Source organism: Saccopteryx bilineata, chromosome 4 (assembly GCF_036850765.1).
Source record: "Saccopteryx bilineata isolate mSacBil1 chromosome 4, mSacBil1_pri_phased_curated, whole genome shotgun sequence".
NCBI lineage: Eukaryota > Metazoa > Chordata > Mammalia > Chiroptera > Emballonuridae > Saccopteryx > Saccopteryx bilineata.
The window spans coordinates 50,688,224-50,700,884 of NC_089493.1; the positions used below are offsets into that span (position 1 = coordinate 50,688,224).

At 50.0% G+C, this 12,661-nt stretch overlaps 1 protein-coding gene and 1 long non-coding RNA gene across 2 annotated transcripts in view; one reads left to right on the forward strand and one right to left on the reverse strand.

Annotated features, from left to right (window-relative positions):
* The first annotated feature begins 354 nt into the window (after positions 1-354).
* Positions 355-12,661, forward strand: part of ANP32A (acidic nuclear phosphoprotein 32 family member A) — an 81,164-nt gene continuing 68,857 nt past the window's right edge. The window contains exon 1 of the mRNA XM_066272548.1: positions 355-554. Coding sequence (XP_066128645.1) covers positions 501-554 — 54 coding nt within the window. The 5' untranslated portion in view covers positions 355-500. The remainder of the gene's footprint in view (positions 555-12,661) is intronic.
* On the reverse strand, positions 1,457-3,848 carry LOC136334601 (uncharacterized). Its single transcript, XR_010731192.1, has 2 exons — positions 2,918-3,848; positions 1,457-1,830 (listed from the first exon to the last, which is right to left on the reverse strand). It is a non-coding gene; the product is annotated as an uncharacterized lncRNA (long non-coding RNA).

Sequence of the window (12,661 nt, forward strand, 5' to 3'; positions counted from 1 at the left end):
TATAACGCACCTGCGGCCCCGCCCCCGGCCAAACGCTGAGGCAGCAGCGGACTGGCGAGGCCGAGCGACTCCGCTCTCCAGGCAGTCACCTTCCCTTCCCCCGCCATTTCTCCCACCCCCCCCCCCGCTCAGCCACGGAGCAACGGCCGCGCTCCTCAGCCGTCCCGAAATCTAAAGGGGTCCGTCTCTGGTACCACAAGCAAATAGCTGAGCCTCCCTGGCCGGATGCGCAGCCCGCCCATTGGTCCCTTCCCCTCCGCCGCTGCTGCCACTGGCTGTTGCCCGGAGATCTTCGGCGGCGATTGGCTGAACCTGCTGCCGCTCATGCGCGCGGCAGCAGATTCCGCCTCCGCTGTGATCTGGTTTGTGTGCTGGGGGTTCGAGAACCAAGCGGAGCTGGTTGAGCCTTCAAAGTCCTAAATCTCTCGGCAGTGGGTTTGGGGTTTACTGATTGAATTCCGCCGGCGCGGGAGCCTCTGCAGAGAGAGAGAGCGCGAGAGATGGACGTGTACAAACGGATCCAGTTAGAGCTGCGGAACAGGACGCCCTCTGATGTGAGCATTTGCAAAAATATCTCTGTCGGTCCATTCTCCTACTTTGTGTGTGTGTGTATGTGTGAATTGGGGGGTGAGGCACTTTTTTTGAGGTGGGGAGCCAGGGAGATGTGGCTTTGGGGGTCGAACTGCAAATGAATTGCAAGGTTGGGGGTTTACAATGCCATCCGAGCATGTTCCGGCTGTCGCCGCCGTCGCTGACTGTTGGTGTGTGACTACCTGTGCGTGTGCTCCCGCGTGTGCGAGTGTGGGTGCGAGAGTGTGCGTGCGAGTGTGCACCCATCGGGGGCTAGCGGGCACATGCGTTTGGGCCGAAGAGAATGAGGCAAAATTATCCTCTGAGCTCGCTGCTCCCCTGATTCTGTCTGGGGAAAAAGATTAACGAGGGAGGAGGAGAGGGGCTGCCTCCTGGATTTAACAACAACAACAAAAAGGGGGCTTTATATTTTATAAGTGAATACCCCTTCCACCACCTCCCCCTCCCGCGCCTTCCCCCTCCCTTTCTCTCTCGCTCGCGCACACACAATAAGTTTTGGTCTTCACGAATCCGGTTTAGTTTCTGATAAATGTGGGCCAAGGCCCCCGAGGAGAGCGCGTGGGGAGTGGGTTGCAGTGGAGTTGGGAATGGCTCGAGTTTAAAGTGCGTCTTCATTTCTTTGCAGTGATGAGGCGAGAGACGGGGGAGCCATATTTGTAACTTTTGTAGTGTTCGTGAACGCGCCCTTTCTCTCCCTCCCTCCCTTTCTCTGCCTCCCTTCCTCTCCTCTTTCTCCCTCACTCTTTCCACCCCACTTTCGAGCCAGATGCTGATATTTCTTCCTTTCCTTCGGAAGGGAGGATAAATGGGAAGGAGGGGGGAGGGATTTTTGAACGTGGAACGACACAAATAATCTCCGCGCCTCCCCACCTCAAGCGGTCTCTATTGCAAGTTACCCAAAGGCTACGTCCCGGTCCCCCCTCGCCCCTGCTCCTTTCGGATGCCAGACTTCGAGCCCTGGCGTCCCCCGGCCGATCTTTCTCTAGGGTAGGCTCCTCGGCAGCCATTCGGTTCCTGGCTAATAAATGGGCACGGGAAAGTTTGGCAGGACGCAAACTGCCCGGAGCTAGTGCCCGTGGTGGGTATTGGCTGGGTCCAGATTGATGCGGGCAAAGCGAACACGCATCTCCGGCATGGGAGTTTGCCTTCCCGTCGTCGTTATTGATTGGGCAGCGGCGGGAGTAGGGCCGAAGGAAACTTACACCGCTGGTAACCGGGAGACTCGGCGAAAGCCCACCCCTGAGGAGGGAAAATGCCAGGGTGGGTTAGTCCAACGCTCGGTTTATTCCCCCCACCCCTTTGGCTCCCTTTCGCTTTCAGTGTTTTTTGCGAGTTGGCGGCTTGGCCGAGGAGAAGACTCCGGGTCTGAGGCGGAGACTCTGGCCGACTCCTATAGTGGCCCCTTGAGGGATTGGGAGAGCGCGGGCGCAAGGGCCATCGCTCCAGGCTCCGTGGCCAGGATTCCAGAGTTGGGGGAGCACTATGTGCTGACCTATCGCCCCTCCAGCTGGTTAAAACCCGAATCCCTGGCGAAGACAGGCCTTGGTTCCTCTTTTCTTTAGTTCCTCCCCCAAACCTCAGTGAGACTTTCGAAAACAAGATCCTTTTTGTGCCCCCCCCCCCCCATCATAACGCAGCTGTGGACTGTAGACGTGCAGTGCCTGATGGCGCGCAGGGCGGGGAGGGGTGACGGAGGCCGGGGAGGGGTGCCCGGCAGAAAAGGCAAGAGTTGCCTTAAACATTTTCCCAGGGGCTTGCCATTCTCTGGTCGGTTTTGTCCCAGCTCGAGCAACCCTGCTGGAGGATTTGGGGGCTGGGTGTGGTGATGGGGGAGGGGGCCCCCGAGCCGAGATCTTCCCGTGTACTTTCTGGAAGCCCCCTGCATGGCAGCGAAAGGGCACCAAGCAAGGGGTTCTGGGTCTTGGCGGGTGGTTGCATATGGGGACGGGGATTTCCCAGCTAACCCCATCCACGCTGCTGGCTAACTGGAAGCGAGCTCGAAAGCGGGTCGAACCGGCTCTTTAAACTTCCCCGAGTGTGTGCTGGGGGAGGGGAGCGCGCCGAGCTGGGAGTGATTTCTCACGCTTCGCCCCCTCTCCGCCCAGGCTTTCCGCCCACGCCCCTGTCCCCGGCCTCGAGGCCGGTTAGGGCTTGGGGAGTGGAAGGGGCACTTTCTGTGTGTTTGGGGAGAAAGCTAGCTAATGAGGGACAAAAGAGGTCGGGGAGGAGGAACTATTTTTTTTAACCTTCTTAAGACAAATAGCTTCCGGGGAGCGCCCCTGTGCCCTTGCCCGCCACGCTGACCCCGGGGTCCCCATACACCCACCTTCGGAGCCTCTCAACTCATTCGGGGGCTGATGGCCACGCTGCGACGCTGAAATAGGATGAGCAGCCATGTTTCCCCGGTCTGGCGCGGCCCGCCCCGCCCCTCCCCCATAGTGCGGCCGGCGCTGAACGCGGCCCCCAAATGCGGGCACCCGGTTCTTTGCGGCCTCTGGCGGGATGGTGGCGGGGCCTGGTGCGGTGGGGCCGAGGCGCGGGCGCGTTGGGCAGGCCTTGGGGCGGGTCTTTGGGCGTCCCAAGCTGGTTAGGAGCTCCAGATGTTTTATTTATAATTTTTTTAACGAACAGGCCCACCCGAGGCCGAGCCGGAGCCCGACCCCGAAGGGCACCGAGACGTTATTGGGGGGCAGGGGTGACCGTCAGGGCCCTGCTGCCTGTGGCAAGACTGCTGGGCGCCAGGCTGCCATTTTGTCACCATGGCTGTTGTCACTGAAGGAGGAGCAGAGCCTTGCGCCATTACCCCGACGGTCCTGGACGGGAAGGCCGCTGGGGGAGCTGTCCCGGGACCTCAGATGTGCTCTGGGCCACGATGGGTGTTCCCTCCCCGTGCCACCGGCCTGAGACTTTTGCTGGAGAGTCGGGATCGCAGTTGCACTGGGAGGGCACCATTCGTTCAAATGCCCCCGCCCTACCCCCTATGGCGCTCCACCCCCCCCTTCCGAACAACTTCGCCTTTCCTCCTGCAGGCGGTTTAGAGGTAGTTAAATGGGGCCCTAAGGACGAACTAATCGTCCCGGTGTATTTTCCCCCCCTCGGAACTGATGATAGGAGGGTGGGGGGAAGAAATAGAACCGGAGGTTTCTCTTTTGGGAGGGGACGTGCAGGTAACTATAATGGCCTCGACTGAAGCCAAGGACAGCAGCCGCTTACCCGGGAGGGACAAGTTGTCGAGTTGTTGGGGAAACGCCCTCAGGGCTGGGCTCTCCAGGGAAGGTAGGTCTTGTTCCGTGTTTCTGGTGGGTGTTGCAGTGCCCTGCAGGCTGCTGGGGAGCACCCTCCACCCCTGCTCTTCTACCCTCTTTTTTTTTTTTTACTAGGGGAAGGCATCTACAGTAGTAAATATAACCGTGAATGAAAATGAAAAAGGACTAGGGTTTGCTTTCCAGAAAGTAAGGGATGTCTTTCTGCCGACTGCCTTTCTCTGGCTGTTGACTGCAGAGTCAGACAAGGCGTCCCGTAGGTGGCAACTATCTGGGACATTTTAAAGCTGATGGGATGGTGATTAAACACCTCACTGGTTAGAGTAATGTCTGTATAGGTACTGGCTTTCATGGCAGTACCCGGCAAAGGCTGCCTAGTGAGCCAGGTTCAACTTTCACCTTTGGAATACATCGCATGATGTTTTCCAGCCTGACTTAACTGCCTAAATGCGTTCAAGTAGCCTGATACTAATTCCAGTGTATACAAGCCAACCAGGAATCCACAGGCAGAAAATTGAGCGTGAGCTCAGGATAGTCATGGTCAGTTATGTTTTGTTACCGAATTACAGCTGCTGATGGTAGTTTTGAGTCTGCGGGCTCGATCCACAGTGAATCTCAGTTCTGGAACGACACAGAACTGAGTTTGAATTCCCCCTGCCAGAGAAAGGTAAGTGATTCTGCCCTGTGACCTCAGGCAGGTCAACCTAACCTACCTTCCTTAAAACGGAAATAATAATCCTATTTAGTGAATGAGTGACAAAATTGGCTTGATCTGGCCCTCAGGTGCCCAGTCTATGATAGTGTCATTCTCTGAGAGATACTGGGTTGCCAGGAGGCACAACTATGAGCTCCTCTTCTGATTAGAATAATGCTAGTAGCTAATAACAGCTAAAGCTTACCTTGTACCCATGATGTGCCTGGCTCAGTTCTTAGTGGATTATGCCTATTAATTGATGTAGTCCTCACAACAGCACAATGAGATACATACTCTTATTCTTATGTCACAGCCAGTTTGTACTCATACTCAGCCTGTACTCAGCTGCTTTTTCTGAAGCACTCTTTTTTTTGTAAAATACCTTAGGGAAAGTTTGTTTCTCTGGTATTAAAACTCATTCACCTTATGAGCAAGTGTGTTTCCTGTCATTGAAGTTATTGAGAGCCTCTTGGTTGAAGATGCTGAGGATATTGGTCAGGACCAGAAGGTCTGTGGATTATCATTTTAAGGGAAAGCTATACTCTTCCTGATTTGGTTTAACATGTCTCCTCTGGTTATGCTGAAATGAATCTGGCTTTTTTAGATGTTGGGGGATGTGTTTAGGGCAACGAGAAGACAAGCAGGAGCCACTAATAGGTAGTTGTTTGTACGGGATCTTGTATGTAATGTGTTTTTTCACTTTTACTGGTCTCCATTTATAGCCCAAAAAACCTGAACAGAATTGGTATGTCTTTAGTGTCTAGGACTAGTGTACCAATAGCACCTCACAGATCGCCTCAGTCTAGTCCTCCCAACAACTCCTTCAGGGTAAGCCAAGCATTGTGACATCCTATCCTCCCTGATTGTGAGAGTGAATGACTGAGGATGGGAGAGAGGGTTGAACAGTCGGACAGCAGTTATGCAGCAGTTATTACCCCCCACTGTAAAACCATAGGCCCTTTAGTTGGACAGTAAGGACTTTGAAAATTATATAATGCATTGTGTCCCAAACATGACCCATCACCACAATCACCTGGGAAACCTGTTTTATACCACCCATGAGCTAAGAATAATTGTACATATAAACATTGCACTCAGTTTGAAGATATGGAACACTTAACTTTGAATTCCAATTAAGTAAAATGTTGTTTTCTCCTCCCTCCAAAAGAATTCTACTTACATTCAACCTTTATTACAAAATTATACTCAATATATAGTTTAAATTTAACAGTAAAAGAATTGTGGAAAGTAGTTTTTCCTCATTACTAAAGTGCCTGTGTAGTACTATCTTTCGTGTTTTTTTTTTTTACAGAGACAGAGAGAGATAGATAGGGACAGACAGGAATGGAGAGAGATGAGAAGCAACAAACATCAGTTTTTCGTTGCGACATCTTAGTTGTTCATTGATTGCTTTCTCGTATATGCCCTGACCGTGGGCCTTCAGCATACCAAGTAACCCCTTGCTCGAGCCAGCAACATTAGGTCCAAGTTGGTGAGCTTTTGCTCAAACCAGATAAACCCGCGCTCAAGCTGGCGACCTCGGGGTCTCAAGCCTGGGTCTTTCTGCATCCCAGTCCGACGCTCTATCCACTGCGCCACCGCCTGGTCAGGCTAGTACTATCAGTTTTGCCTCTAGGTAAAGTTTACTATTTGGTCCTTAACAGAAAAAGTGTGGTAATTTCTGGTTTAATAGATTAGGGGGAAGGGCCCTAGAATCTGGATTTTTTAATAAATTAAGCGTATGACAAACCATTCATTTGGCTGGAGCTTTAGGGAGCTTTCCAATTCCATCTACGCCTGCCCTTTAACTAGTTGATACCTAGTGGAGAAAGGTCTCAATCCAGAACCTGCATTAGAAGAGAAATAGTCTTTGTTACCCACTTAAAACTGAATACCCCTTCTAGCCAGAGGCTCTGTGTAACCAGCTAAAATTCTTTTTCTTGCATACACAGAATATTTTCAAGGATTTCTGCATATCTTGTAGTTAAATGGTTACTCTTAAATTTTAGATGTCTTCTCAGGGCTAGAGGGAAGGAGCTTTGAACTGCAACTGAGCTTTGAGGCCTGTGTAAAGTACAGCAGCTGTGTACCCAGTGGCCGACATCAGACCCTCAGAGCACAGATCATTGAGAACCACAGATAATCCTGGAATCTCTTGTTTGGGCCTACTGCTCTTCCACCATGCGTGTTTCCTGGGGAATGCACCAGCAGTAAAGTGGCTTTGAAATCAGAGCCCTTCTTTCTACCTCTAGCCTCTTGTGCCTGAACTAATAACAGAAGGAATGGATATGACTTGGTCAGGCCTGGCGGAGGAGAGCTAAGTCCAAGGGAATACGTCCCAGTCCACATAACTGTGGCCTGTACTTTAAGGATAGCAAACCACAGATTCAGTTTCCTGTCTTAGCTGCTGCTGCACCACCAGCCTCAAGGTGACTTGCTCCAGACTTATACACCCTTCTTATTTGTAACCCAGTCACCTGATTGAGCTTGAGGGCTGGTCATCCCAGAGCTTCAGTCCAAAGTAATCGTACCACATTGAAAGAGAAGATTTAGGGCTGTTTGTGATCCTTTATGGGTAGTGTGTAAGATTCTCATCAGTCAGATGTCTCCTTTCCACTCTGCCTGTCCTCTCTACTTTGGTGTAGTCACTTAAGAAAGAAGCCGAGAACTTGATGCTGAGTGGTGATGAGCCTTGGTAGAATAAACTTGTCCCAGTTGTTTGACCTGAATTCTTAGTAAAGAGGAGACTCATTACTCGGGTGTCCAGAGCGGGGACACTGCCTTACGGATGTTTGCTGCCATGCCCCCCATATTTTGACCTCTCCACCCCCTGCTCTGGCTAGTTCTGTAGTCTCCTAGTAAGCATCCATCAGTCCCTATCCCCATTGCCTTCCTGCCACAAGTAGAGAAACGTGGACCTGACTCTGAATCTTAATACGTTGAAACACAATTTTACAACAAATGATAAATACCCAACAATGCTGTTTTCATTAAGGAGATGGAGTCTGGCAGGGATGGAGAATTGTGAAGGCATCTGTTATTCAGAACTTCTCATTTAATAAAATTTATCAAAACAGATGCGCAAAGCACCCGTGGCCCTGGGCCACCTGCCTAGACATGGCAGCAGCCTCCTTGTATAGAACTAGTAGTCCTGATATTTGTAAATACCAAGTCTGTAAACAAGGTAAAATGTAGGCCCTGTCCTGTGCCTCATGGTCCATACCCTGAAACCCCCATGTTTTCACTCAAGTATATTTTGTTATAGCTCCACCACTGCCCTGGTGCACTCTGTCTTCTCCTTACCTAGACCTGCTCCAGGCAGCAGATCTTAAAGATCAGCTTACTTACTCCACTATCCTTTACTCTAATGTGGATTATAGTCAGGGCTGTCTTTCCCAGAGGTATTTGCATTTGGAGGTTTCAGTTTGGTGAAGAAATTCCCAGAGAACTATTAGAGACTTGAGTGGTGTTCTCAGCTTTGCTGTTTACTAACTTGGGCATGTTGTTCAGCTACTTTGGGCCTCTGTTTTCTTCACGCTAAGATGGGAGTGTTGAATTAGATCAGTGGCTTTCAACCACTAAGAAATATACTGCTCACAAAAATTAGGGCATATTTCAAAATGGGTAAGAAGCGATCGAGTATCCCCTAATTTTTGTGAGCAGTGTATGTTTCACACCACTACCCAGTGTGTAGGTATGTACATACGTATGTGTCATTTGAGAAACTGATAGTGAGCTGTTACCTGTTAAACAGTTTTCTATTCATTAAAAAAAATGTGCTGACTTTGCCCCATAAATGGATTTCATTACTCGTTAGTGTTTGAAAGACATTTAAAAGATGACTATTAAGAAGGTTCCTTCACACTCAGGTATTTTGTGGTCTGATTTGGGGGAATGAGGGGATGCCATGTAGCACTGTAAAAATCTGTCCCCCGAGGGTCAGTAGTGATATGTGTGCTTTGAAGCCAGCTTAATCTCTGAGTCCCATTTTCTCAAGTTGCTCTCTTTCCTTCTGGTTCTTCCCAGCCCAAACTTTTTCATTGCATTAGGGAATCATTATCCTCCATTTCTACCCTGGGTGGATGCATTCTGGGGTTCGTGGTTGTGTTCTGTGGCCCTAAGCCTAGTATGTTCCTCCACCCTTTCTCTCTGCTCTTATCACCCATTGCTCTCTGTTCCTGGGTGTCCTGCACACTATGCAGGTTGCCTGGGGGCTCCCATATTTATTTCCAGTGTGAAGGAGAAAGGTTTGTAGAAAGAGATGAGTGTATTTGGTTGCTGCTCCTACTCAGATCAGACCCCCTGGGTATTCATCTGTCCCCTATCCCCTTCCAGCTGTGGCATTTGGGCAAGCCCTTTCACTTCCTAGCGCCTTCCTTAAAGTCTTTGTGCAATGATGATGTGATAGTACCTACCATGCAGTCTGGCACACAGTAAGTGCTCAGTAAACATCACATTGTTAAGGTTTTCTCCGTCAGAACACCACAGTTGGCATTCACTTAAAGTAAACTTTACATTATCGAGACACACACTCTATATATTAAAAATAACATTTTTTTCAATAGGAAAAGAGTTAGGAGCTCTAGATTCAAACTTCCCAGAAGTTATTTTTCCCCACGAGCAGTTCAATAGTGAATTACTGTATCATCTAAACATCGTGGTACAGTGTTGAATTGCTAAGTTGTTTCTGCTGAGGATAATGTCATGACTTGCCCCTCTCCTGGGCAACTCCTTTGTCACTGTCCCCAGCAACTATTTCAGACTCTTCTCAAACAGCCCACTTACCCTCTCAGACCTTTTCCCTCCCAGCCAGAGAAAATTACACAACCTCCTCCCTCAGAGAAAATTGAAACCTCCTGGTTTCCAAAGAAATTCCTAGACCCAAGTCTGTGCCCAGCTCAGCTGTCCTTTGGGTCTCGTCCCTGCCTGCCCTCTTGTCTCCTTCCTTCTGGGCACCTAGCCACTCTTCTCCTAGGGATGCTTCTCCAGTTTGGGATGTTTCTCCCATCTTAAAGCAAATAGAAAACCTCCGCTGATTCTTCTATCTTGGTTAGCTCCTGCCTGTCTCTTCCCCTTTCACATGCAGCTTATTGAATTGTGTGTGACCACTTTCTCCTTTTCCTCACTTCTCACAACACCTCAAGGCTTTTTAGTCTGGTTTGCTTCCTAAACAGCTCCCCAAATCCCAATAGCCGCCACTGTCCTCTCTTGTGTGACTCCTCAGCAGCAGTATTTACACCCTGACCTTCGGGAGATCTGTTCCCCCTTGCCGCTCCCTTTCTGTGGTCTTTCTCCTGTAGTTCTGGCTGCTCTGCAGTTTCCAGTGGCCTTTTGCCCTCCTCTATGTAGCCACGAAGCACTGGACTCAGTTCATCCTAGGCTTTGGGCCCTCCTCTTGTTCCCTCCCATGAAGTTTTGTCCTCCCTCATCAGCAGCTGTGGCCTACATCTCCGGCCCGGACCTTTTGGCTAAGCTCAGGACCCACCTTATGTCTCCTCCTGAGTATCCTCAAAGGACCCTGCATTCAACATGTTCAAAGGGAACCCATGACCTCTGTAACCTCCTTCATTCCCCTCCCAACATGTGCACACATCTTCTATCTATCACTAATTCTGTTGACTCAAAATATTCTCTGCTGCTTGCCAACTAAGTTCCCTGCATCACAACCCCCTGCAAGCTATATTTCAAACTTCAGCCAGAATGTTCTCACCAAAACACAGATGAACTTGTGTCCCCCATATTTAAAATACAGCATCGTTCTTGGGATAAAGTCCAGAGCCCTCGGTAGAACCAACAAACCCCTGCATAGACTGGCCACTGCCGGTCTCTTCCTGTCCTCTTTTCCCTTGCCCCCCTCCCACTGTGCTGGCCTCACTGCCTTTTAGTCCTTCAGATCTATTCCCTGCTTTAACTGCTGCCATCACCTACTTAGCATCTAATCATCTTTCCAGACTCCATCTTCCACCCCTCCTCAGCTCTAGGTCTGGTTCTTTTGTTAGAAAACTCTTACAGAAATCTCCTTCAAAGTGCTTCAGTTTGTAATTACACATTCCTGAATGTGTTTTAATTAGCATTTCTCCCCCTGCTTAGCTGGTAAGCTGCCTGGTTTAAAGGACCTGTTTCTGCTTAGCACAGAGTATCCTCAGAGGTCAGCACTGTACTTGGCTCATGGTGGGCATTCTGGAAGTGCTGGTTGGATGAAGAAACCACAGTTCTTGGGTGTTCTTGTCATTTTCATCACCTTCTCTGTGTCTGGTAAGCCAAGCACGGAGCCACCGAAACAAAGCTTCTGAAATGGCTAGTGGCTCGGTGCCCTCAGCTCTCCCTGCGTGGGTGTGAGCTTCTGCCCAGTGGTCTTCAACTTCTTCCAGTTTTTACATCCGTAGTAGTAAAAAATTGGAACCTGAGCCCCAGTATGTTTACCATTTGGTTATGGATTATTTACATACACTACATATAAATATGTGTATATTATAAAACAACATTAACAATTAAGGACAAATTATAAGTTATAGTATTTTCTTTCTGCATCCCAGTGGATTGTCTTAGGTGATCCACTTAGGAGATCATTGCTCTAGTCAGTTTTTAATTCAGTCCTGAAAGTTCATGCTGTACAGAAAATGCCAGTGCCTTACCAAGCACTCTCCTTTTAAGCTCTTCCCAGCCCTGGTATGTGATGGGTATGAGTGAAGTGCATTCTTAACCCTTCTTTGATAAATGGGGGAAATCCAGTGTTTTGCCTGAGATCCCCAGCAAATCAAGTGGCCATCTCTGCATGTCAGCTCTGTGCTGCGTGGTTAGGCCGTGTGCACAGACAGCTTCACCCCCACCCCTGCTGAAGCTCCCTCAGGTCATCCCTTAGGGTCCAGCAAAGGCCAGTCCCTGGGCTGTTTCTGCAGGTGTCTGGAGAGGCCCAGAAGTGTCTGAGGTGAAAGGATTAAGCTGGTCAGTGGGGGGAGGAGGCTCTCTCCTACTTATCTCCTGGCTGGGAGTAAATCAGAGGTAGGATCAGCTTCAGGCTTTAGGAGCAGGTATGGAGGGCCAGAGTGATGCTGGAGGAGAGAGGCCTGCAGTGTTTGTTTGAGGCACCTTAGCAAAGTGGTGCTGGGACCCGGCAGTCACCCATGTCTACAAGGACTGGACTGCTGGACTCAGCTGCCTCCTGCCATGTCATGGGGTGGGGGGAGGATGAAGAGAGAGAAAAGGGGGTAGTAGGGTTGAGGCAAGATCCTGTGAAATTAAAGGGATTACTCTTGGGGGCATGCATCCCAGGGAGAGACTTATCCACATTATGTAAATACCTTCACCTTAGCTACTGGCTTCATCAGCAGGCCCAGATGATGTGACTGGAGGGAGGGCTGAGGGAGCCCACGTTCACTGTCGGGGCCTGTGTGCCCAGCATCCAGAGTGATGTAGGAAGTGATGTGAATGCTATTTGAGTATCTGTGTAGCAGGTTGAATCTGTTGAATCCAGTTCCTGTGTCCTGGGCTGGGGGGAGTGGGTCACAGAAAGGTGGTGTGGGTTTCGGTGGTGGGCTTGTTAGGATGCTGCAGAACTCAGCACACTGACAGAGGAAAGATGTGTGGTTAGGGAGGCAGATTACAACCCCAGCTGTGTGTCAGGACTACCAGGGGAGCATTTTAAGAAATTCCCAGGCTCTACCCTACTGAGGAATCCTCTCCATGGGTGGTGCCCAGTCTGTATTTTTAGAAGGCTCTGAACTGGGTTCTGAAGCACAGCTGGGAGCCACCACACTGAGGCAGGTAGGAAGAAGCAAACTAAGTGGAGGTAAAAGGAGAGGAAAATAGAGCAAGGAAAACAGGAAATAGGAAAGAAGGGTGCAGAACTTCACCTACTGTGGGGCAGGGATCTGGTCCATGGCCTGCGCCCCATGTACCCCATTCACACAATTCACACACGTGCACATTCCTGCTGATCACACTTGGAACTTTTCATTTACCTGTATGTCATGAGGCTGCTGTTGGAGTGCTGAGTGGGATTTATTGAGCAAGCCTGGATGGACTCGGCCTATCCTTGATTTCCAGGGGATCAAGAGGCAGGCTGGTGGGCTTTTTGTAAGGAGGAGGGGACTTCAGGGCCAAACGGTTTGGT